This window comes from Dendrobates tinctorius, unplaced genomic scaffold (assembly GCF_039654945.1).
Source record: "Dendrobates tinctorius isolate UK_male_01 unplaced genomic scaffold, ASM3965494v1 ptg000309l, whole genome shotgun sequence".
Taxonomy (NCBI): domain Eukaryota; kingdom Metazoa; phylum Chordata; class Amphibia; order Anura; family Dendrobatidae; genus Dendrobates; species Dendrobates tinctorius.
Window position 1 is genome coordinate 21,219 of NW_027361976.1, and position 26,719 is coordinate 47,937.

The 26,719-nt window shown below is 41.2% G+C and overlaps 2 protein-coding genes across 3 annotated transcripts in view; one reads left to right on the top strand and one right to left on the bottom strand.

The window, feature by feature from the left end:
• Positions 1-4,430: 4,430 nt before the first annotated feature.
• LOC141073624 (UDP-N-acetylglucosamine transferase subunit ALG13-like) lies at positions 4,431-22,029 on the top strand. 2 transcript variants are annotated; one of them, XM_073560932.1, is made up of 7 exons: positions 4,432-4,551; positions 5,516-5,675; positions 5,965-6,057; positions 6,160-6,200; positions 16,177-16,339; positions 19,238-19,529; positions 21,460-22,029. In XM_073560932.1, exons 1-6 carry the CDS (start codon positions 4,471-4,473, stop codon positions 19,510-19,512), a joined length of 813 nt encoding a protein of 270 aa, XP_073417033.1. In that variant the 5' UTR covers positions 4,432-4,470; the 3' UTR covers positions 19,513-19,529; positions 21,460-22,029. The 2 variants fall into 2 exon arrangements, with proteins under 2 accessions (XP_073417034.1, XP_073417033.1); XM_073560933.1 differs by lacking the exon at positions 19,238-19,529 and having other exon boundaries at positions 4,431-4,551.
• A 3,933-nt stretch (positions 22,030-25,962) lies between these two features.
• The window catches only part of LOC141073625 (short transient receptor potential channel 5-like), a 624,006-nt gene continuing 623,249 nt past the window's right edge, over positions 25,963-26,719 (bottom strand). The window contains exon 12 of the mRNA XM_073560935.1: positions 25,963-26,382. Coding sequence (XP_073417036.1) covers positions 26,323-26,382 — 60 coding nt within the window. The 3' untranslated portion in view covers positions 25,963-26,322. The remainder of the gene's footprint in view (positions 26,383-26,719) is intronic.

Here is a 26,719-nt window from a genome sequence, read left to right on the forward strand (position 1 = left end):
TTAAGGACGATAGGGTAATACTCAGACCTGACCCGGCGTACTTACCGAAGGTAGTTTCTAGCTTTCATAGAACACAGGAAATAGTCCTTCCATCCTTCCTCCCTAATCCAGCTAATGAGAAGGAAGAGAAATTACACACCTTAGATGTTAGAGAATGCCTTAAAGAATATCTGGCGGTTACTGACCCCTGGAAAAAGGAGAATGCCCTATTTATCTCCCATCAAGGTCCCAGGAAAGGCTGTAGAGTGTCAAAAAATACACTAGCTAGGTGGATTAGAGAGGCTATTTCAATTGCATACACCTCAAAGGGCAGACCGGCACCTGCAAAACTGAGGGCGCATTCCACCAGAGCCATGGCGTCCTCGTGGGCCGAGAGATCAGAAGTCTCCATTGACCAGATATGTAAGGCGGCTACTTGGTCCTCTCCGAGCACCTTTTATAATCATTATAGGCTAGACTTGGGTGCTTCCACAGACCTCTCTTTTGGTATAAGGGTACTGCAGGCTGTAGTCCCTCCCTAAAATAGTTATTACGCTCTGTAAATCTCTCAGGTGGTGCTGTCATGGACGACCGAATAAAGTCTTAGTTACTCACCGGTTAACGGTATTTTTCGGAGTCCATGACAGCACCCGTATATTCCCCCCCCTTTTGTAGTTTAAATTTGGATATGCACTTCTTTCTCTTATATGTACACTAGTAAGGAATAGTTGTATAAAAAACACTGTGTATAAATTTTGCTATTAACCATTGTGGTCCTCTTGTGCTCTGTAATCCAACTGATGCGTGGGAGAGGTGCCGCCCTTTTGTATCTGTAGGTTTCCTGTTCCTGAAGGGCGGATCCCCTCTCTCAGGTGGTGCTGTCATGGACTCCGAAAAATACCGTTAACCGGTGAGTAACTAAGACTTTCACAAGGGTAACAGGAGAAATTGGACCCTAAGAGTTGTTGTCCAATTTGTCCTGAGTACGCTGGTACCCCACATGTGGGGGGGGACCACTGTTTGGGCACACGGTGGGGCTCGGAAGGGAAGTAGTGACGTTCTGGAATGCAGACTTTGATGGAATGGTCTGCGGGCGTCATATTGCATTTACAGAGCCCCTGATGTACCTAAACAGTGGAAACCCCCAATTCAAATTCCAACCCTAACCCCAACACACCCCTAACCCTAGCCCTAGCCCTAGCCCTAGCCCTAGCCCTAGCCCTAGCCCTAGCCCTAACCCTAGCCCTAGCCCTAACCCTAACCCTAGCCCTAGCCCTAGCCCCTAGCCTGCCTACCTGCTTTTTTTTTCTTTACTTTTTTTTTATTTTTGTGTTTTTTATTTTTTGTATTTTTGACTCATAGTAACGCCACTTCTCCTCTGATCTCACACTGGCAGATGATCAGAGGAGAAGCAGCGTTACTATGTGACAAGATCGCTGCCCGGCACATAGTAATGCGACTTCTCCTCTGATCTCACACTGACAGATGAGCAGAGGTGAAGCAGCGTTACTGTGTGACAAGATCGCTGCCTGACACAGCTGTGCCAGGCAGCGATCAGCTGTGCCAGGCAGCGATCTAGTCACACTGTAACGCTGCTTCACCTCTGCTCATCTGTCAGCATGAGCTCAGAGGAGAAGTCGCGTTATAATGAGGGAGATCGCCGGGTAACAAGCAGCTTTCCCAGCGAGCTCTCTCATTGGCTGCTGTGACGCGACGTCATCAGGACCTGAACCAATCAGGTCTCGATGACGTCGGGGGTCCCAGCATGCATTGTGCACCGGGATCCCCGCGTTATAAGGTATGAGGGGGTCCCGGGGGGCACAAAACCGCCGACAGTAGATAAACGTTGGCGCTGCACAAAGCCCAGCAAGCACCAACGTTTATCTACTGTGGGCGGTCGCGAAGAGGTTAAAATGGATGCCTGCACACGTCACAGAGTGAACTATTTTGCCATCAATGTCCGATTTGTTTGTGACAAAAATGAAATGGTTACCAAGACATTGGCAGTAAAAGACACCAAAGCTCATCACACCAGTGAGTTTCTCCAGGTCTTGGTGGAAAAGGTTCTGCAAGACTATGAACTTAAAAAAGAGCAAGTTCTTTGTGTCGTAACTGACAATGCTTCAAATATGATAAGTACTATTAAGCTAATGAATGAGAGTAATGATGGTGACCAGCAGCTAGAAGAACATTCTGGGTCCACAGACACAGAAATGTTTGAAATAGAGGAACACAGTATTGTAACTGAGGAGCAAACTGAAGTTGCTTCAGATGAACAGCAACATGATAGTTTAGATGATCTTGTTGAAACTGTGTCAATATGTTCTTTCATTCATCACATGCGCTGTGTTGTGCATACGCTACAGCTGGCTATAAGAGACAGTCTGCAAGAAGGACATGCTGCTGCACTGATTGGCAAGGTGAGAAAATTGGCTACTGTTGCCAGAACCCCTAAAGTTGACTCAATTTTGAAGAGACGTGCTGGAAAAGGGGCAATTATTGATCAAGCCACACGATGGGGCAGTACTTAATGATTCAGCGCTTGGTTGAACTGAAAACCTTTCTTGTAGACATGGCTAACCCTCAACTGACGCTAAATGAAAGTCAGTGGAATCAGGTGACTGAGCTGGAAAAATTGCTAGAGCACCCATTTACAGTGACTAAAAAATTACAAGCAGAGGACTTAACTCCAGGTATTTTCTTAAAGGAGTGGAAGAACCTGATGTTTCGCCTGTCCCAAAGAGGAGGGTTAATTGCAAGTGGCATTGCTACATCAATGAAACGGAGAGAGGAGCTACTATTACAAAATAACATTCTTTTGGCAGCTGTTTATGTAGACCCAATGCATCGGATTCTTCTAGATGATCAACAGCTAAGGAAAAGAAAAGAAGCTCTGTTTGAAATAGCAGTAAGGATGAAAGGGTTGCAGAACAGTCAGGAGGAACAAGAAGAATTTGGTCGTCCTGCCACATCTTCACCCTCATCATCAACTGATGAATTTAATTTCGAAAAATATTTGGATCACAAGGACCGTGCAAAGCGTTCCCGCATAGTAGAAGAGTCATCCCTATCAAGGAACACAGCCAGTACATTTCAGCAGAATTTTTCATGTGCACTAAAAGAAATTGAGAAATTTGACCGTTCATCAAAAATAACAGTGCAACAAGCGATTCCTCTGTATCCTGACATTGTCAGAGATGTTGCCCGAGTGGTTACTGCTTTGCCACCAACACAAGTTAGTGTAGAGAGGTTGTTCTCTGCTCTCAAAATAATTAGATCAGATTTGAGGGCATCCATGAAGGAGGATCTGACAGAGGCAATACTTTTTCTGAGGACAAATTTATAGATTTCTTCTTATTAACTGCATAAAAGTGTTTATTGCATATTTACTTACAGTTTATAAAAGTTATTTGCTATATTCTAATTGTATTCTAATAAATGTAGTTTTTGCTCTAAGTGGTCTGATTACTTATATGATGGTGAGAAACTAAATAAGCACGATGTTTAATATTTTACAACAGTAAATTTGTTGTTATGAATTGGCCATTTATGAAGGAGTCGGAGCCGGAGTCGGAGCCTGATAAAATCCAGGAGTCGGAGTCGCAACTGTGGCTTACCGACTCCACAGTCCTGGTACAAACCCGGGGGGCCTCTCATGCTCTGTAAACCAACTGAAGCGAGGGAGAGGTACCGCCCTTTTATCTTCAGTAGGGTTCCTGTCCTGACTGGGCGGATCCCCTCTCTCATGTGTGCCGTCATGGGCTCTGGAAAAACCGGCTACCTGTAAGTAACCTTGGTGTTTTTTGCTCGATGCTTTGCTATGCAACAGCTTAATTTTTGCGGGCCGAGACAACATTTTTATTCATACCATTTTGGGGTAGATATGTCGTTTTGATAGCTTGTTATAGCATTTTTTTTGTGCTATTGCCGCGACAAAACATTGTTTTTTTTTCTTCGTAAATTTTTTTTTTTTTTTTTTAGTTGGCGCTGTAAGTGTAGGTGTCACAATTCTTTTGTTCATGTAGTATATTTTATGTCCCTGCTACTAAAGTCACTTTATGTAGCTATCGCACATGCTAGGTTTTGGCAGAAAAATGAAAACAAATATTTTCCACTGACAGTGAATAATTAACAACATATTTACATAATTACCCTAAAGTTTCTTTGTATAATGTTTTTTTTTTTCTACAAACCTACTGTGCTTTGTAGTTGTAATGTAGCTGAGAACTATAAACTATTCATAGTTGCAAGGTCAAAAAGATCTTTAAAAAAAAAAAGGTTTAAACTAACAGATCATTTTCTGATACCACATTTTCTTTGTGTATATACGTATCTAAAAAGTTCTTATTTGTTTCTTTAATTGGAAGACATGATGTCCCTAAATCGAAGTGCTTTCTACTCTATTTTGTTCCTGTTTTGACCATCTTCACACTCAACTGTGGGCTCAACATCGCTTTTGCACATTCTTTTCCTCTTCACTAATGTTACTTTATGAATCTTTTACAGTCTCTGCAGGATGAAGTCTCCCGTCCTTTGCCTACTCAAGATGATCCTTACAAGTTCTCAGAACAGGTGACCTTGAATTTCACACACCATAACTGATGGATTTTGTGCCAAATGCCTTCAAGAATGTCTGTGCTAAGACATTTGCTTTATAAAATGTTAATGAATGTATTTTAAAATCTATATTAAAAAAATGAAAACCCTTATGATCACTATTTTTTTTTTTTTATTATTTTTGATGACCTGTGTACCCTTTACTTTAGTCTGTAAGTGATAACTTGCTTGTCTGCAAAAAAAACTATTCATTTGTCAACATGTCATTTGCACTAAATATTGCATATAAAAGGTTGGTAATTGGCCAATTTTTTTTTTTTTTTTTGCATGATTTGATCTGGCCATTCGCTACAATTGGAGTAAAGGGCAAGGGTACTGTGCAGTTTGAGGTTTTGCTTGTGTACTTGGATTTTGAACAAGAACTTGTTGTAGATTAGTTTTTGGTTTTTCTTTTGTTCTCAGATTGATGTTAAAATATCTTAACTGTAGGACATAATTATGGACTAATTTTTAACCTGACCCATTCTAATAATTTTGAATTTAAAAAAATTATATTATGTACAATATATCAGCCAACATACATGTTATATGAATTAATGTAGTATGTTGCTTAAGGACCACGAAGTTGAGACGCATTCAAAAGCATTTTCAGTATCCAAATAAGGATGTATACAAAAACATCCAAATGAAGTATCTTGAAATCGCCCTCACTAGATAATATAAATATATATTTAACTTTATATTTAAGTTCTAATAATTTTAATTAAATAGCAATAAAATATTTAGTAGGAGATTTCATGTTTGTGTATATTCTATCATATATGGGAGTAATTCACCTTGTTACTTAATTGCGGGGGAGCCCTTCTATATCAGTTATGTTTCCAGCCCCATGTATTTATAATTTTTCTTGACATCCAAATGGGCATGCGGTGCTGGTCATTCCAAATGCATTTTATATGCAGCTTGCACTTCATTTCAGGTTTCATCTGTTATACCTACCTCTTGTGTGAATTCTGCACCAGCGACCGTGATCTCTTCAAGTTCAGCTGTGGGTGTTCCATCCACTGTTACCTCCACTGTTCTTCCACAAACTGCTGTACAGCCAATCGTAGTATCACAAGCTCCCACTGGACGGCCCGGTAGATTTTATTTAAATCATTTTTTTTCTCTTTACTGTAATCTGCCACCCCTGCCTCTTGAACTACCCATTCTGAAATACTGCTAAAAATCTACCTTGAAAAATGACTGATTTAAAGTAACCTATAGAATGATTTTGGTGGGTGGGCAGAAAAAGTGAGACTTTCGAGTTTTGTCTCACCCATGATGCAAGATGCACAGGAACGACATGACATACGAAACTCAATGGGGTTGAGCAGATTGTGTAAATTTATAGTTACTAATCTGTTTGAGGTTTTTTTTTTGTTTAAGTTACACCTGGCCCTGGAGACATGGGGGACTGTACAATTCCTCTGCCTCCTCCTCCTTATTCTTGTGACCCTAGTGGCAGCGATCTACCAAGAGGTACAAATCAAAATGTTCCTACTTTCTAATTTTATTATTTAAAAAACATCCCCAATCCATTTCTCCTTCCCGCTGCTAACTGTTGCTCTTTTATTGTTTCAGACACAAAAGTTCTACAGTATTATTTTAACCTGGGCTTACAAGTAAGTAGTATTTGGTTGATATTTTCATTTTCTATGCCGTTTAGCCAATTGGAGAAAATATTCACCATCATCCTCTACAAATAGATTGTTTCTTCAAAGTAAAAAAAATCTTCTCAGATCTAAAGCCCTGTGGGAAAATTATTTTGGTATTATCACAGTGAGCACCATCACCATTTTTGCACTTGTATTTTTTCGTTCTCTTCTTCCAAGTGGCTGGATTTCCTAGCAGTATGAAGATGTTGCTGACTGGAGTCTTCAGTAGAATCCTGGCTTCCATGTTAACATCATCAATACCTCAGAATTTCATTGCTGTGTGACATACATATACATCATTGGAGGAAAAAAGTAAAGGAAAAATTGCACTAACCGTCCTGTATCATTTATACACAAGGACCTCTTGAAGCACCAGTTGGTGAGAAATTGTTGTCGTCCTGCAAACCCTATGTTTTAATTTTTTAGTAAAGAAGAAACCTTTTAAAGGATAGTGCGATATTTCCCCCCCCCTCTATTTTGTTTCCTGCAATTTTGTTCATGCTATTTCATACGCACCTGTGTTCCTGTAGGGTCTGATCCTCTGCTTATACCCTGCTTTAAAGGGATTATCGTTGGATGATGCCCTCCATTCTGCTTATTACCTGAGGTTAGCATCCTCAATAATCAGAACCTCCCACTCTCGTCTCCAAGACTTTTCACGTGCTGCGCCAATTCTTTGGAATGCATTGCCAAGGTTAATACGATTAATCCCCTTCCGTTTTAAGCATGCCCTAAAAACGCGTTTGTTCAGACTGGCCTACCGTCTCAACGCATTAACCTAACTATCTCTGTGTTGCCCATTCAAAACTTTTTAACATAGCCAGGTTCCTCGCATTACAGTTGTGGCCAAAAGTATTGACACCCCTGCAATTCTGTCAGATATTACTCAGTTTCTTCCTGAAAATGATTGCAAACACAAATTCTTTGGTATTATTATCTTCATTTAATTTGTCTTAAATGAAAAAACACAAAGAATTGTCCTAAAGCCAAATTGGATATAATTCCACACCAAACATAAAAGGTGGACAAAAGTATTGGCACTGTTTGAAAAATCATGTGATTCTTCTATAATTTTTGTAATTAACAGCACCTGTAACTTACCTGTGGCACCTAACAGGTGTTGGCAATAACTAAATCACACTTGCAGCCAGTTGACATGGATTAAAGTTGACTCAACCTCTGTCCTGTGTCCTTGTGTGTACCACATTGAGCATGGAGAAAAGAAAGAAGACCAAAGAAGTGTCTGAGGACTTGAGAAACCAAATTGTGAGGAAGCATGAGCAATCTCAAGGCTACAAGTCCATCTCCAAAGACCTGAATGTTCCTGTGTCTACCGTGCGCAGTGTCAGCAAGAAGTTTAAAGCCCATGGCACTGTGGCTAACCTCCCTAGATGTGGACGGAAAAGAAAAATTGACAAGAAATTTCAACGCAAGATTGTGAGGATGTTGGATAAAGAACCTCGACTAACATCCAAACAAGTTCAAGCTGCCCTGCAGTCCGAGGGTACAACAGTGTCAACCCGTACTATCTATCGGCGTCTGAATGAAAAGCGACTGTATGGTAGGAGACCCAGGAAGACCCCACTTCTTACCCCGAGACATAAAAAAGCCAGGCTGGAGTTTGCCAAAACATACCTGAAAAAGCCTAAAACGTTTTGGAAGAATGTTCTCTGGTCAGATGAGACAAAAGTAGAGCTTTTTGGGCAAAGGCATCAACATAGAGTTTACAAGAGAAAAAAAGAGGCATTCAAAGAAAAAAACACGTTCCCTACAGTCAAACATGGTGGAGGTTCGGTTCCCTGATGTTTTGGGGTTGCTTTGCTGTCTCTGGCACTGGACTGCTTGACCGTGTGCATGGCATTGTGAAGTCTGAAGACTACCAACAAATTTTGCAGCATAATGTAGGGCCCAGTGTGAGAAAGCTGGGTCTCCCTCAGAGGTCATGGGTCTTCCAGCAAGACAATAACCCAAAACACACTTCAAAAAGCACTAGAAAATGGTTTGAGAGAAAGCACTGGAGACTTCTAAGGTGGCCAGCAATGAGTCCAGACCTGAATTCCATAGAACACCTGTGGAGAGATCTAAAAATGGTAGTTTGGAGAAGGCACCCTTCAAATATCAGGAACCTGGAGCAGTTTGCCAAAGACGAATGGTCTAAAATTCCAGCAGAGCATTGTAAGAAACTCATTGATGGTTACCGGAAGCGGTTGGTCGCAGTTATTTTGGCTAAAGGTTGTGCAACCAGGTATTAAGCTGAGGGTGCCAATACTTTTGTCTGGCCCATTTTTGGAGTTTTGTGTGAAATGATCAATGTTTTGCTTTTTGCTTCATTCTCTTTTGTGTTTTTTCATTTAAGACAAATTAAATGAAGATAATATCAAAGAATTTGTGATTGCAATCATTTTCAGGAAGAAACTGAGTATTATCTGACAGAATTGCAGGGGTGTCAATACTTTTGGCCACAACTGTATGTTCTCACATGCTTTATGCATTCAATAGCCCTCTGTGTCTGTATTATTGCATACTTGGGATGATATCCGGTTCATGCATCAATGAAAGCAATTGTTACCATCTGCCTTTCGTGTCTCCCCTCTTTCCTCATAGACTGTAAGCTTGCGAGTAGGATATCTGTTTTGATCTATGTGTTTATTGTTATGCTGTAATGTCTATTGTCTGTAGAAGTCCCCTCTATAATGTAAAGTGCTGTGGAATATATCAGCGCTATAGAAATAAAATTATTATGGGTAGCAAATTGTTTCGGGCTTCCTTAAGCAAAAGAAAAAACGGAAGGGCCCTTGTACGGAGTTGTTTTCTGGATATTCTTATTGATTCATTGTGGGTGGAATGTCTGTTGCCCAAGGATAAATTGTTCTTGTTCAGACAAGAAGGTGACACTGCACAGATTATGTAAAGTGACGTTGAAGGGATTGCAATCCCTGTCAGGTAGGTTAAACTTTGCTTGTAGGATCATGCCTCTGGGTAGGTTTTTTTTTTTTTTTTTGGTCAGAGATTGGCAGGGGTGATGGCTTGTGTTAGTGATCCGCATTATTATTTTTTCATTTGAACAAGGAGCATTGGGAAGACTTGTTAATCTGGAAAATGGTCTTGGAACATTACAACAGGAGGTCATTAATTCAGAGCGAGATTGATGACCGTTTTGATTGAGATGCGGCAGATGGCGCCGGTTTTGGAGCTCTTTGTAAGGGTCAGTGGAGTGCTTGCGAATGGCCGCAGTCCTGGAAGAAACATGGTTTTCTCAGAAATTTGGGTTTATTGGAGTTGTTGCAGTTTCAATATGGGGTGGGGGGAGCGTTTAGGATTAGATTTCATTCTGACCAACATGAGTGGGGGGTTCAATTATTATAGCCTTTCGGATTCATCTCTGCCGATAATCAGGCTGATTGGGGAATTAGTTTTATTCTATGTTGTCGCTAATTGCATATGTGTTGGCTTTGCTTGTTCCCAGGATCCAAAATTCTATTTTTCATATGTTGAACAGAAGCAGAAATCTTGTGAGTGGAATGTCCTTCGCGATTATGGAAGCTGGCTCTAGAGGAGCTGGGTGATTTGATTCGGAAATCTATTTCGGTTCAAACCTGGGCTTCATGTGAAGTGGAGTTGCGAGTATGGCACCGCTGGGTGGCGTATTGGGGTAATGTATAAGAAAAAGATATGATGTTGGAGGATTTGGGTTGGTCAGTAGCGATGATTGTTTTACAGGTCTTGCCTTTGGTACATCGCTTAATCTGCAACTAAAAACCAAAGTTTTTCTTGGTTAGGCAGGCTTTAAAAGGTTTCAGAAGGTGAGGTGGGGTGAATGATCAGCTTAGGCCAATATCTTTTGGAAAGGTTAGGATGGGCATTAGAACATTGGCACTTTTTTAGACAGTTTTTTTTTTTATTTTTAGGGGCTTTGAGAGTAGGCGAAGTTAGTTGCTCCTACTAAAAGGAGGGCTATGGGTTTGTGTGCAGAAGATATTAGCTGTTGGCCTGGGGGTGTTGATTTTTGGGTTTGGAGATCGAAAACTGATCAGTTAGGAAGGGTTGATGTATTTTAACACACATGCCTCCCCTTTCCTAACAGGAGTTTCGTGAATTAATGGCAGGTTTGGTCGGGCAGAGTTGGCCCACTGCTCTCACGGTGATGGTTTTTATCTATCCCGTTTCCAGCAGCTTTGAGGCAGAGATTGCAGGAACTGGTTTTTGATCCATCTGCTTATGTTTCTCATTCATTCTTAATTGGTGCGGCTAGCAGAGGTTTGGACCCGGAGGTTATTAGAGATGGAGCTCAAATTGTTATTTGTCTTATACAAGGCATTGATTGGGGACGTGTTAACGGACTTCATTTGTTTGGTTAACTGCTTAATTTTGTTTTATGGCTGTTCTTTGCAGGCGGCGTTCCCTTGCTAACATTGCTTTTTGGACATTCATTCGGGTATTGGGGGGGCACGGTCTGCTGACGTCAGGCCGGATGGTAGGCAGCTAGGTTTTGGAAGAGAACAAGTGATAATTTGGTGGTTGAGATTTAGAGGAATGGTATAGAGCAAGCTGTTACCAGAAGACTGTTACCTGGGATTGGATGCCAGATATTTTGGTGTTGCATATCGGTGGGAATGATTTGAGGGCAAGGCCGGTGAGGGAATTAATGTGTGATATCCATGTTGATCTGCTTAAAGGGAACCTGTCACCCCCTGCAGGCATTTTTAAGTAAAAGAGCCACCTTGTGCAGCACTAATGCTGCATTCTGTCAAGGTGGCTTTTATTTAGCATCCCTTCCACCGCAGAAATAATCATTTTTATAATTGGTCAGACATACCTGATATTTGTCAGGGGGGCAGGTATGTCTGACCAATTTTAAAAACGATTATTTTGGTGGTGGAAGGGACACTAAATAAAAGAGCCACCTTGACAGAATGCAGCATTAGTGCTGCACAAGGTGGCTCTTTTACTTAAAACCGCCTGTGGGGGGGTGACAGGTTCCCTTTAAATTGTGGATATCTTCTCTGGGTATTTTAACAGTCTGGTCAGATATTGTCCTAAGGAAGAAATTGAGTTTGGTGTGATCCTAAAAAGGGATTATTAGGGGCAAGCATGAAGCTAAATAGGGAAATTGTGGCTTTTGTGGTGAGGAATGGGGGTATTGGTGTGATGCATCACAAATTGGAATACGGGAATGGATTTTGAACGTTATAGGGATCGATTTGTGGGTACTTGCTCTTCAGGAAGGAATTGAAAGAACTTTGGCTGCTTTGGGACACTCACGAGTCTGAGGTGTTACTGCTGTCCATAGTTGTGGGGGGGATCCTTTGAGATGGTATTTGGAAGGAATTATATGAGATGATTTTCTTTCAGTATGAAATGGCATAAGGGTTGATCTGGAATTTGATTGGGCTCTGGATGGGGATTGACCCTGGGAACTTGTGGTTTAGCAAGCTACTATGTACTGTAGTAGTATGGGTCCATTGAGCTGGGGTTTTATGGCTGAGCTGGGGTTTTATGACTGAGGGTAAAACGGTTGGCAATTTCCATAATCTGGTGCCAGATCTCTTAGCCCCAAGAACCCCCCTCCTATATATAATTTTGCAATGTGGATTGATAATGGCATTTATGTTCCCAGCAGCTACTGTTCCCTGCATATACTCAGCGATCACATGACCATTGAGCCCAGAGGAAGGGACGTCAGTGCTTCCAATTGCTGATCACACAGCACTACTTTAGCATTGTCTATACAGCGATGGCAAAAACAGAGATGGTTTAATACAGTCTGTGCATTCCCTACGAGGACTCCAGCTGTGTCCCTGCTCCCACAGCTTGAAGATCACGTGTCAGTGTGCTACTATGCAATGACATTTCTGAAAGGCACTGCAGAGTAGGAGCTGGACCACACAATGTTTATGGGTGGTCTGAAAGTGGCTGTCTCAGGTCTCACTTAGGCTAGCTTTACACTAGTGTTTTGGGCCGCAGCGCACGGCCGCCGATAAGCCCCGCCCCCTGCCCTCCCCTTCCGGTCATCTCCGCCTAGTATCGCACACGGCTGCATGCAATCTGCACACCCTATCTGTAGCATGGGTGCGCTGCACCCTTTTGACGGTACTCCAAGTGCACCAAAATGCAACATGGTGCATTAGGCGCACAGTCAAAAGGGCGCAGCGCACGCAAAATTCTAGCGCACGGTCAGCGCACCCTATTCTAAAGAGAGGGTGTGCAGATCGCATGCAGCCGTGTGTGGTACTAGGCGGAGATGACTGGAGGGGGCGGGCAGGGGGTGGGGCTTAGGCTGGTTTCACATTAGCGCATTTTCAGCGCGCGCACGGCCGGGGGTAGCTCCGCCCCCGATCCGGCTCTCTGCCCGGCGTGCCCGCCCCTTGCTTGTAGCGCCGCCTACTAGCGGACAGCGGCGCCTGCGATCGGCGCACCCTATCTTTAGCATAGGGTGCGCAGATCGTGCGCAGGCCGTGCGCTAGTTGCGCTTTGACCTGCGCTGCGCACTTTTGACGGTGCGCCGTGCGCGCCAAAATCAAACTTTTCGGATCCGAAAAGTTTGATTTTGGCGCGCACGGCGCACCGTCAAAAGTGCGCAGCGCAGGTCAAAGCGCAACTAGCGCACGGCCTGCGCACGATCTGCGCACCCTATGCTAAAGATAGGGTGCGCCGATCGCAGGCGCCGCTGTCCGCTAGTAGGCGGCGCTACAAGCAAGGGGCGGGCACGCCGGGCAGAGAGCCGGATCGGGGGCGGAGCTACCCCCGGCCGTGCGCGCGCTGAAAATGTGCTAATGTGAAACCAGCCTTAGCGATGGCCATGCGCTGTGGCCCAAAACGCTAGTGTGAAGCTAGCCTTAGAAATGGTAAAATTACAAAATGCCTGTAAAACAAGTAACTTTTGTAATTTGTCCCTTATTAAAATTCCTCTCCTTTTTCAAGAACAGAGTGATTTGCAGTTGTATAGTGTATAGCTTGTTGCCTAGGTTAATAAGAGCGCAGGGTGAGAATGTCTCTGCTTTACAGCCTGTTGACACAGCTATGAAGCTAGCTGGAGCCGATCAGTTTTCTGCACTTCTAATCATGTGCAGTGCGCCTCTCTGAAGCCGGCATGTGTGTACCCGGCTTCACAGGATGAATGCAGTGAGTGAAAGAAGCTGCATGCATGCGCAAGGTAAGTAGAGCACCAGTGATGATGCCGGCACTTGTACGTTATCATGCCCACAAGGGCGTAATGACATCTAAGTGGGTTGACTAGTCTGGAGACACGAACACTCAATAGACTAGTCAAAGCCCTCATTTACATATCATAAATGTACTTTAGAAATACTTTTTCTAAAGATCTGTTTGCGTGTGTGTGTAATGTAGTACAGAAACTGTTATGCAGGGGATTTATATATGCAAACACGACTGCTGGTGGTTCTGGGCACACGGGGGACCTGACAGGTTCCTTTTAATAACCTCTATTTGCCGCTGCATGTAAGCTTGGTATCGACTCCATCTGGCACTTCTCTGGAAATAAATATTTATATATATCTACAGTTGTGGCCAAAAGTATTGACACCCCTGCAATTCTGTCAGATAATACTCAGTTTCTTCCTGAAAATGATTGCAAACACAAATTCTTTGGTATTATCTTCATTTAATTTGTCTTAAATGAAAAACCACAAAAGAGAATGAAGCAAAAAGCAAAACATTGATCATTTCACACAAAACTCCAAAAATGGGCCAGACAAAAGTATTGGCACCCTCAGCCTAATACTTAGTTGCACAACCTTTAGCCAAAATAACTGCGATCAACCGCTTCCGGTAACCATCAATGAGTTTCTTACAATGCTCTGCTGGAATTTAGACCATTCTTCTTTGGCAAACTGCTCCAGGTCCCTGATATTTGAAGGGTGCCTTCTCCAAACTGCCATTTTTAGATCTCTCCACAGGTGTTCTATGGGATTCAGGTCTGGACTCATTGCTGGCCACCTTAGAAGTCTCCAGTGCTTTCTCTCAAACCATTTTCTAGTGCTTTTTGAAGTGTGTTTTGGGTTATTGTCTTGCTGGAAGACCCATGACCTCTGAGGGAGACCCAGCTTTCTCACACTGGGCCCTACATTATGCTGCAAAATTTGTTGGTAGTCTTCAGACTTCATAATGCCATGCACACGGTCAAGCAGTCCAGTGCCAGACGCAGCAAAGCAACCCCAAAACATCAGGGAACCTCCGCCATGTTTGACTGTAGGGACAGTGTTCTTTTCTTTGAATGCCTTTTTTTTTCTCCTGTAAACTCTGTTGATGCCTTTGCCCAAAAAGCTCTACTTTTGTCTCATCTGACCAGAGAACATTCTTCCAAAATGTTTTAGGCTTTTTCAGGTAAGTTTTGGCAAACTCCAGCCTGGCTTTTTATGTCTCGGGGTAAGAAGTGGGGTCTTCCTGGGTCTCCTACCATACAGTCTCTTTTCATTCAGATGCCGACGGATAGTATGGGTTGACACTGTTGTACCCTCGGACTGCAGGGCAGCTTGAACTTGTTTGGATGTTATTCGAGGTTCTTTATCCAACATCCGCACAATCTTGCTTTGAAATCTCTTGTCAATTTTTCTTTTCCGTCCATATCTAGGGAGGTTAGCCACAGTGCCATGGGCTTTAAACTTCTTGATGACACTGCGCACGGTAAACACAGGAACATTCAGGTCTTTGGAGATGGACTTGTAGCCTTGAGATTGCTCATGCTTCCTCACAATTTGGTTTCTCAAGTCCTCAGACAGTTCTTTGGTCTTCCTTCTTTTCTCCATGCTCAATGTGGTACACACAAGGACACAGGATAGAGGTTGAGTCAACTTTAATCCATGTCAACTGGCTGCAAGTGTGATTTAGTTATTGCCAACACCTGTTAGGTGCCACAGGTAAGTTACAGGTGCTGTTAATTACACAAATTAGAGAAGCATCACATGATTTTTCGAACAGTGCCAATACTTTTGTCCACCCTCTATTTTATGTTTGGTGTGGAATTTATATCCAATTTGGCTTTAGGACAATTCTTTTTGTGTTTTTTCATTTGAGACAAATTAAATGAAGATAATAACAAAGAATTTGTGTTTGCAATCCATTTTCAGGAAGAATCTGAGTATTATCTGACAAAATTGCAGGGGTGTCAATACTTTTGGCCACAACTGTATATAAATATTTTAGCTAGAGGTAATGCATTCAAATACAATTCATAAAAACTAAAACAAATTAATGAACGTAAAAATGCTAATTTTCCCATCTCCTTTTCCCCTCATTAAAAATAAAGAAATAAGAAAAAAAACATATTTGATATCTGTGTACAGAATAGTCCAGTCTATCAAAATATAAAAGTATGACATGTGGTAAAACCCATAGTGGTGGAAAAAAAATCGAATGCCAGAAAAACAAGCCTTCAAATGGCTCTATTGAAAGAAAAATAAGAAAGTTACGTCTTGGAAAATGGGCACACAAAATTTTTTTTATTCTCTGAAATATTTTCACTACTTGCAAATATTTTTTTAAATTTGGTAATTTATTATAAAACAATAAAATGTTATGACTCTTGGAAAAAGAGGGAGAAGTACAAACATAAACTTTTGTCTGCTTTGGCAAGGGGTTAAAGGGTTATTTCCATCTTCGTAGATAGTGTCAGGTAATGCTTATAAAAATAAGTATATTAGCAACTTACTGCTTAGTAAAATATGCAGCCATTATTGAAATATTAAAGGGAACCAGTCATGTTGGATAACTCCTATTAACTTGCAGATAAAGGATTAATAGCATTAGTAAGGTACCCGGCCACCATACTGCAAGTGTGGCACCAGGTAGAAAACTAACTTTATTCCTCCCAGGACCTGCCAGCTTTCAGTCAACTTAAGCTGCAAACAAAAGTAAAGTGTTCAAAATCTGATACTTTGTAATGGTAGATTGTTATATTGTTTTTTTTTTTCATTTGCATTCTTAGTGTTATCATCAAAGCTTTTGGCACCCTATGGTATATGTGCAACAGGTACCAACTCCATCACACGTTGAACCATACCAAGGGTTTCCAGAACCCGTTCCCCTGGTTGACCAGTCTGTGCCTGCAGTTTACAATGATAGCCGGCCTGTGACACTAGAAACTGGGGGTAAGTACAATTGATATACTTTTTGTATTAAATAAACTGAACGCAGAGTCCATTTTTCACTTTATATCAAAAAGGGTTAACACACTGCACATGCCAAATATTTCGTAGTTGTGTGTGCCAAGGACACTTTTAACACTACTTGAACTTTTACTATCATCATTGTATTAATATAACTTCATCTTATCTTTAGAATGTCTTCTGTTTGTCTCTTACTTGGCCAGTAAATTAGCTCTTAAAGGGAACTTGTCAGAGGGACTCTGCTGAGTAACCTACAGACAGTGTTAGGTTGGCGCTGTTATACTGATTAAAATGATAACTTGGGTGATGAAATCCGTCTTATTTTTTAAGCTTTATTTTCAGTTTTTTGAATTAATGATATGCTCATGCCCCGGGGCGGCCTGTGCAGGGGGTCATCATGTGGTGCCCTGACTAGGTATTCATAGCAAAGACTGCTGACAGGTCACTAATCTCTCACTGACCTGCTCAATAGTTTACATAATGAATATTGTGTGTGTATGTATGTGTTTATATATATATATATATATATATATATATATATATATATATATATATATATATATATATATATATATATATATATATTTTTATTTTTTTTTCTCGTTCGCCTTATTGGGGGACACAGAGACCATGGGTGTATGCTGCTGCCACTAGGAGATATATATATATATATATATATATATATATATATATATATATATATTTATATAATTTTTTTTTTAATTTAAAAAAATCACCTTCTGCAGGCAGACCCCGCCGCCTGCGCTGCAGCATGATTGCATCTATGTGTATTTAATTATTGTTTTTGATGGCATGCATAAATTAAAAAAAAAAAGTCTGAAAATGGCGCCAGCTGTGCCAGCGCATTAGCAGCTATCGGCGATCCGGTGCCATCTTGGAGGAGGCAATTTTTTTTTTTTTTTCTCTAGCAAGATGCCAGCGCCTGCACAGTAGCTGCTATTGGATCACCGATAGCTGCTACTGTGCAGGCGCGGCCGGCGCCGTTTACAGACTTTTTTTAATGTATGTATACCATCAAAAACAATAATTAAATACACATTATAGGTGCAATCATGCAGCAGGGCTGGCGCCTGCCTGCAGAATGTAGGTGTTTTTTTTTTTTTAATATAATAAATATATATATATATATATATATATATATATATATATATATATATATATATTTCATTGTTAGGCTGGTTTTAAACTTGCGTAGGGAATAGCTGCGGAGGGCTGCGTAGTTCCTCCGTTAAGCCCACCCACTGCCGCACTTCTTCCATTCAGCTCCGCCTAATTTGCATGGCCTGCGTACCAAATGTTAAAGATAGGTACGCAGGACGCATGCCGACGTAGGCGGAGCTGAATGGAAGAGGTGCTGCGGTGGGCGGGGCTTAACAGAGGAACTACGCAGCCCTCCGCAGCTATGCCCTACGCAAGTTTAAAACCAGCCTAACAATGAATATTATATATATATATATATATATATATATATATATATTATTCATTGTTAGGCTGGTTTTAAACTTGCGTAGGGCATAGCTGCGGAGGGCTGCGTAGTTCCTCTGTTAAGCCCCGCCCACCGCAGCACCTCTTCCATTCAGCTCCGCCTACGTCGGCATGCGTCCTGCGTACCTATCTTTAACATTTGGTACGCAGGCCATGCAAATGTATGCGGACGTAGGCGGAGCTGAATGGAAGAAGTGCGGCAGTGGGTGGGCTTAACGGAGGAACTACGAAGCCCTCCGCAGCTATACCCTACGCAAGTGTGAAACCAGCCTACACTAGGGGGCAGATCACTGAGGGATCAGTGATCTGACAGAAGCCATACTGATGAATGCTTAATCAGAGGACGACATAAAGCCGCCCCTTAGCACGAGCATATCATAAACTGAAAATAAAGATTAAACAACCACAAGATGGATTTCATCAAACCAGGTATCATTTTAATCAGTAGAATGGTGCCAACCTGACACTGTCTGTAGGCTACTTGGCACAATCCTGCTGACAGGTTCACTTTAAATATAAAACTGTTTTTTCAGTTTTTTAAAGTGTAACTTCAGTTTGGAGACCTTTATGATGAGTCATAAGGGCATGAAAGAAGTTTTTATCTGTGAGACCAAAGCAGTGAGTGTTCTCCTTTCAGACTGGAAACGGATCTGTAGAAAGTCTATACTACTTACCCCATCAATCCAGCAGTGCCTCAATAAGTTATTGTAATATATGTGTAAACATAAAGTATATATTTCTTTTCGTGTCAACAATTATACTGCACTAGACCTAGAGAAATGGGATTTATTCACACAACGGGTCCTACTACTATTCACCTCAAAAAAATAAGCTTCATATTTGCCCATGTGGCTGTGGATTAAAGGGAATCTGTCAGAATGATCCTCCCCAAAACTCTTTATATGGTTATGTTGCTCTCTAAAAGATCATGTCATCCATACCTTTTACTTATGCAATTTGTTGCCCTGTGACTGGCTATGTAGTCAAGCCAGTGAGTGGTCAGACAAGCAGCGGAAAGTGGGGCTGGGTGAGGAATGGAGAAAGTGTGGCAGAGGATAGGAAGTGCCTTGAGATGCCAAAGGCACTTGAGCATTATTTACAAATGAATCCAACGATTTTTCAGTCGCTGAGCAACAGATTGAAAGAAAATGTCTTCCACAACTTATGCAGAGAGCAACATGACCATATAAACAGTTTGGCGCTTTTGACAGATGCCCTTTAAGGTCAGGGTATGAGGAGTCAGGCATTGCAGCCAGAAGACTGACTTTGATGAGGTCGAGTGAATGCACGCTTCCTCTAATAATTTATAGACTTATTACAGAAGCATTGTACTTTCTTACAAAAATCCATTAACACTAGTTTCCTTAATCATAGGTCAGTTTCCGAATGTGGAATCCCTGCCTCCACCACCAGGACCAGTATATTACCCCTTTGTTCCTGACCCATATAACCAGCCTCCTATAAGTGGCTTTGATTCGTGTATGTCTGTTGTACCTACGTATCACTATGTAGGACCCTGGCATCCTGTAAGCCCCCCTTTCAGCAGTTCTCCTCGGATTCATAACCCTGTAAATCCTGGTCACATCCACCAAGTGAGCTACATTGCAGCACCACCTCCTCCAGCTCATTTTGTGCCTCAGGCAATATGAGAGCAGATGGATTATCGGTATGTTAGGTTTAAAAGTACACAAGTTTCAAATGATGGGTAATAGTCTAGTTGTTTGTTTTAATGTCAAAAAGTTTGCTTTTTAATACACTGGGTTTAGCAGAGCATATTATGAGTCTGTGTGTAGTCCGTGTGAACCGCACACTATCCATTGTTAGTTCATATGTAAGTGCATATGAGAGTGATTTTCATTTTTTCCTTATCTCAAAGACCTGTGGGAAAAGAAAAGTATGCATTATTCATGCCAGTTTTAAGGCTGAGAACTGCATGTAATTTCTTGCAGTTCCTGCACACATCTGCGTTGCAAACTAATACATGTCTCTGTTGATCATTTCAAATGAGTTGTACACTATGTGGATAAACCCTTTTCAATATTTCCCCCATGTCAAATAATGGCTTTACTTGCATCGGATGCGGCCGCTGTTCTATTGATATCGGTTTCTGGTCTCCCGGGACTCGCGTTATGTCTCATTAGCTTGGCAGCCAATCAGTGGCCACTTCACTGTCTCTTCCTACTGACGTAATAGGCATCCATGGGACATCTGGCTGTCAGTTTTATCCTAAGGAAGGGAGTGAAGTGGCTGCTGGTTGGCTATAGAGAGCCAGTCCTGTCCACGCTGGAACGACGCCTACCGGAGGGGATTACTGGCTGTTATTTTACATTGAGGAAGTACAGGAATTGAGAAGAGGTTTTCTGAATAGTGGACAACCCCTTTAAATATTTGCTCGGATCTAAAAGTGAAGCTGACAGAAGATTCATTCTGCCCGAACGGGCAGCACCATGAATCAGATTCTTGCTGTTTATTGCAGATGTGTATGCTTTGTTCTGTAATTGTCCCGGACAGCTTTTCAATATATGATTTTTCTGAAATGCTGCTGCATGTGTTTCAGATGATAGTTTGTTGGCTTCTCACTGCTCTGACTAACCGGTCTCCCACCTGTAAACGGACATACCTGTGTAGGGAAGTGGGGTTGGAGGAAGCCCCTGGGCACATGCCTTGGACCAGAGTTTATACGAGATACAGTCTCCAGTCAGGTTTTCAAAGTATGTTATCTGTGAAATGCGACGTTTCAGAGTATAACATAAACAGTTGCAGTAATGCAGACCATGTATGATTCATAAATCTCCCATCAGGTTTCGTCTGATTTTTGAGCTTTAGTAATGTATAGCTGGGCTGTGGAGGTCTTTGTGATCTGCCGTGTCAGTAGATTTTAGAAGATAACACAAAACGTGACCTTCACAATTTTTGTATAATTGAACCCTGACCGTTTTCTGACATACGGCTAATTACTTGACTGCAGTGGTCACAATCAGCCAACAATTCTGTCTCAATAGAAGAAACCCTGTAATTGTGTAAGCCGCAGCTGATCAGGGGCTGATTTTCTGCAGTGGTCACATAACCTTGTTATTCAGGAGACTGGAGTGGGACACTCTCCATAGAAACGTATAGGATATATGGAAGTTGAAATTAATTTTAGCTTTTTCACTGGAGAAAGTGAAATTGGCAGCCATTTAAAACATGAAGTGGATTTTAAAAATGGATCCCTGGTACATAATGAACTTTTTATTGCTCTGGGTGGAAATATGACAAGTCTTTTAGTTTTACACAATAATCCCACAGTATATGAATTGTTATGGAGTGTTGAAAAGTATAATTGCTCTTTTTTGTTTAGTGTTGAAGTTTTCTCTCACTCTTGACTTACAATTTGAAGCCGACATGTGAGGTAATGCAGCAACGTGCATCAGTATACAAAATTAATTGGTCTATGAACAATAGTGGTCTCACTTACTTGTCAGTGCGCTTTGTCTTTAGAAAGCGTAAAGATGCAGCATTGAGTCTAATGTCATAATGATGGATAAATGGGTATTATTAAAGGGCGTTAAGACTGCAAATTGTTAATGTTTGACATTTTTCTTTCTTTTATCCAGGTCATCTTGTTTTCATACTATGGCTGATTCTTCTGAGAAGAAAACACTGGTTTCTAATTTTCAGATTCATTGTGGCACTGAACTGGGTGGCTAGGCTTGGAGGTATAAAGATTAGATACAGTTTTTACTGTACGGAGGGCTGCAGCTAGCCTCTTGTGGCGAGTCCTAATTTTCCAGGAATTCCATCACAAAGACACTGCTGAAGATTTCTCTGAACAGGCGACTTTCTCAGTTCTTTTCTGTCATGGAGGGCATGTTATCCCCTATAGTATGTCACCCAGTCGCCATCATTGGACTACTTCATTTAAACCGCTGCTGAGAAGGTCACAGACGCTGTTGAACCATGTACAATAGAACTACATTATTCAAGCTGTTTTTTGTTTTTTTTGTTTACATGTCCACATGTTTTAGTATTGAAGCACTGTCTGTCTTTAAATGTGTTCACTACTAGGAATATTTGGCTTTGTGTTAGATCTGGGTATTTGTGTTAATGTCACTTTTTTATTGTAGGGGAGTTGATATTGGCATTATTTCAGTCACTATAAATAAATAAGAAAGCATGAAACCTAATTTGATCTTGAAATTATTTGATTGGGATGCTAGATGCTAGGTGACTTCTAAAATAATCAAGGTACTAGCGATAACCGAATATGCTCGCGTAAGGCATTATGCAAATTGTGTCGAGTGTCTTCAGCGTGCTTGAAAAATATGTTTGAGTCTCCGCAGCTCGATGTCTCGCGGCTGTTCAACAGCCACAACACATGCATTGATTGCATAACAGCCGCGAAACATGCAGTCGTGGGGACTCTAGCATATTTTTTAAGTACGCCGAAGGCACCCGGTTAGCACACAAGCATGCTTGGATAACTCCTTATCAGAGCACGTTCACTCATCACTATTAAGGACAGGTAGCTAAAATGGGAGAATGTAACATTTTACCTCCTATGATACCACAATGCATTGATGACAAGAATATAGGACTGCTTGTATTAAATGGGTTGTCTGCCGATGCTCACTTTGATATCAGAGCTAAAGGGGTGTCATGCATCCCCACACACCTGCTAAAATGAAGGCACTATATAGCAGGTTTCTTGTATGTGTACCCTTCAGTAGAGCAGGACTTTTGCAAACTACCTACCAATCCTGCAGCTTTGTGGGGGTGTAACGCCATTGACACTGCTCTTCTCCCATGTAGATGAGTACTGCATCAAAGAGTTGCTCCTGGAGACTCGTATATTACACAGAAATTAACTGGGATAGAAAAAACTTTGTGCCTTCTACATGAATAATTTGCAGTAGTAAGGGATGTTGCATCAATGAAAAGATTCATAAGGCCCATTACATATACAAATGCCCACATTGATAGGTCTCAGGTGGGTTACAGGTTTGAGGTTGCCAATGTATCACGCTATATTCTTATAAACTGGAATACATAGCCATCTGTTCGAGGTGTATACTGGGAGCTTTGGCTACGTTCTGGTCACAATTATGCATGTATAGCGGCCAAAGTTATCCTTCTAAAATGTTTTTTCTAATAAACACCACAATAAGAGCATGATTAATTTACTTTGTTTTATCAATAAACAGGTGGTGCAATATTTAGTGATATGCCAATTGACATTTTCTCCCTTGTCCACCTCGAGGCTGTAAGCTGAGGCACAACTGGATATGCTTGTCCATCACTGGTCTCTTCATATGTCGGAACTCCTGTCCTGGATGAAGAGGGATTTCTAATGTGATGAGTCTCTTTTGCTGTTGAGCAAGTACAATGACTTATGGTTAGAAAGTGATACTAGAAATCATGCATGAGTAAAGTGCCACATATCACACATTACATGCCCATAAACTACTTAAAAGGGGTGGCCTGTCTAAAATGAGAAGTCTGCAGTCACTATGTGCTTTGAGAATTCACCATTCTCTGCCCTGGGTAAGGTAGTCAGGCATGCAAAATACATACTCTGTACCAGAACCAGGCTAGGCCGCATCCACAAAATGGATGTGCCTACTAGACGGGTTCCACCCAGGACTATGCATGTTTTACCTGACCAAAGAGTGGTGAATCCCCACAATGCACTGTGTGCGCACTGGGAGGATTCACAAGTCTGCAGTCAGAGAGTGACTTCACACTTTTTTTTAATTTATTTTAGACCGGACAACCCCTTTAACTGATCAGGAAAGTAAGAGGAGAGAAGTTTTTTAAATTAAGAAATTTGTAAATATTCAACTAATGTGTTTGGTTTTATTTTGCAGCCTTAAATCATATATGGAATAACCCCTTTTAAAATGTGCTTTATAGTCACAAAAATGGGTTAGAAATGCAAGAAAGTCTTTTCTAGTAATAAAAATGTGGTTAATTTAGAAGAACATAACTCCCAATTCATTAAGACTGGCATTTTGTATGCATAGTCTTAACAAATTTGGCTCATCTTTTTGCATGCGACTCATTAAGAAGCACATGACACTGAATTAATTTGGGGCATCTGATCAGCGACTTGCACCTCCTCATGCCTCGCCAGAAATGTTACTGCTGTCAGGTATTGCGGGAACACTTCTGGTTTAGGAAATGCCACTTTTGAAGAATTTGATGGACAGGCATAGCTACGCCCCATCTCCACCCCTGTGCCACTCATTTTGGCGTGCTTGCCCAAAATTGTCATAAAAACTGCGAAAGTAAAAAAAACTTCACATTGCTTAAAGAATTTGTAGCTTTTCAATGTGTTTTAAGGCAGTTTTCTGTCGTTAACACATTAATTGCCACCACGTGTGCTATGTATTAATCAGAAGGTGTGATGAGGACCTGACTGGAGGAAGAAGAGTGAATAATTTTGAGTTTTTGTGGCTTTTCTTGTTAACCTTTTAATGGCCTCTTATGGTCCAGAAAAAAAAATCAGCCTATTTTTTTGTTAAAACAGTCACATAGCAATGATCTGTATGCTGCTGTCAGCTGGAACTTCACCATTTGCTAGATTGCCTGCCTAGATGGAGAAACTGACATTTTAGGACATTGTGATGCACATAAACATGTAAACTGCCTAATTTCTTTTTTTCCTTATTTAACTACCCAGGTCTCCACAGGGCTATGATCCAATTACAGTTTGATGCTGCATTTGCATTATTATGATGCATCAGTGTGTACCCTTAGAGCTGCAGAGCAGAGACCTTAAACAGACTGTATCCTGGATTATAATTCATGGAGGGGTCAATCTGACAGAACAGCTTCTGAAACTGTCATGCAGAAAACAAGTGTGCACAAAACTGTCTGTGCAGATCATACAGATGGCAATATAAAATTATTTTTTTGGCATTTCAATGGGCTGGTAAAACGAAAGCATTCCTTCAGTTTCAAAAGGTAGTTATTAGTGTCTTATAGTGTTGAGCGCAAGTGCTCATTACTCGAGTTTGCCTTGGGTGCTCGGGTATGCACAGAGTATCGCGTGAGCTCGAGTGACACAGCCACGTTTTACAGCTGTTAGCCACAAAACATGCTGGGATTCCCCGTGTATGTCAGGCAAACCCCTCATGTTTTGTAGCTGTCTTAACCTCTGCGAAATGTCATTCGAGCACCCACGGTACTCAGTTCATACTCGAGTGCGCTAGGAAAACTTAAGTAACGAGCATTTGCTCTCCTCACTAGTGTCCTAATATTTAGAAATCTGCTAGGGGGCAGCCCCAGTAGTTCATGAACTGAAGGTGCCCATATTTAACCTGGGCAACTTATCACTGTGGTTTTCCCATACATTGTAGTTTGGGGTACTTTATCAAAGGGTGCAGAGTGTGTTCCAAAAGGGATAATGAAAGGATGCAACTTATTGTGAAATGAGGCATGCAATTAAAGGGACTCTTGGCAGAATTTCACCCTCCAAACTATATGGGCATAAAGCTGTCAGACAAGACCAGCAATACCTTTTACAAGGCCAGACTGTTTCTCTGTTAATGAGAAATCTGTTTGCGTTCATATGCATATGAGGCTGAAGAACTAAGATAGATCTGAAGCCTTTGTCACACCAGCTCTGTTCTCAATCCAGTGCTGCCACCTTAAGCTTAATGCTGTATGACTTCAGACAAAGGAGCCAACAGTCAAGCAAGATGATGCAGCAATAGGTGAGAAATAGAGCTGGAATTGTATAGTTTTAGGGGTGAAATCCGGCTGACAAACTCCCTTTCAAGCAGGAGGTGGTGGGAAATAGAGCTGGAGTGACAGAGGCTTCAGATTTTTAGCCTCAGTTCCATATGACGTTAAAACACCGATTTCCCAGTAATGCAGGAATGGACTGACCATGTAAAGGTATTTCTGGATTTGTCTTTGAAAGAACTACATGTACATGAATAGTTTTGGGTGTGAAATCCTGCTGATGCTTTCCCTTTAATTGCCAAACAGTTGTGGTATTTAGTTTAGCACAATGTAACTGGAAAAGAGTTGTAAATATCTCTGACATATAACTATAGTTTGTTCATACGCCAATAGTCACTAGCTAGTAATAAAACCATAGTTTCTACAGAACAGGCAGTACTTATAAATGTTTATTGGCAACTTAATGTTACATACTGTATGAAAGAATAAAAATCTTAATTTCCTTAAGCATACATTTTTGAAAAAAAGATAAGCATTTATTTTGTATTCAGTGTACAAGTAAAATACAAAATACATGGAAATAAATACATTTTATGTACAAGTATCTTTGCAGGAATCTGTTCTGTGGTATAATCCAAGGTGCACTCTTTAAGTGAATTCTATTTTGCGTATTTTAAATAGACATTCAGAATGTTCTGTTACCCGTCTGTGCTGAAGAACTGGCAAGGCATAATAAATTTATCTCTCCTATCACTTCCTCAGGACGGAAAGAATTAAGAATCCACTTTAAATCATTGCTTGGATCTCTTAAGTGCAGGCAAGATGCCATTTTGGTGCATATTGCTGCCATTCTATAAAAAAATGTAAAAAATAAAACCATTTAAATTACACAAATACATGTATGTTATATGTATGTTTATATTTAAATAGATTTCTTAAATTCCCAGAGATATTATTTTCTGGCATCACCCATGCACATCTTCAGATTTCCTATTGCATTAAATGAATGGGTTTGGGCAAAAGGCTTTGCGGCTGCAATTTTGCACAGTGCTGCATTGAACATACAATGGGCAAAGCTCTCTAGACAAAAGTCACAATAACTGACAATGACATTTATACAGAAGGCTGCAGTACTCCATATGAAGCCTAGATGGTACAACTCTTCATACTTGTACAGTACATACAATA

Excerpts from the sequence above, each read along its gene's own strand:
- LOC141073624 (XM_073560932.1), top strand. The coding sequence starts at position 4,471 with ATGAATCTTTTACAGTCTCTGCAGGATGAAGTCTCCCGTCCTTTGCCT. Across the intron at positions 6,058-6,159 it reads TGGCAGCGATCTACCAAGAG|ACACAAAAGTTCTACAGTAT; the intron begins GTACAAATCAAA and ends TTATTGTTTCAG. Across the intron at positions 16,340-19,237 it reads TGTGACACTAGAAACTGGGG|GTCAGTTTCCGAATGTGGAA; the intron begins GTAAGTACAATT and ends CCTTAATCATAG.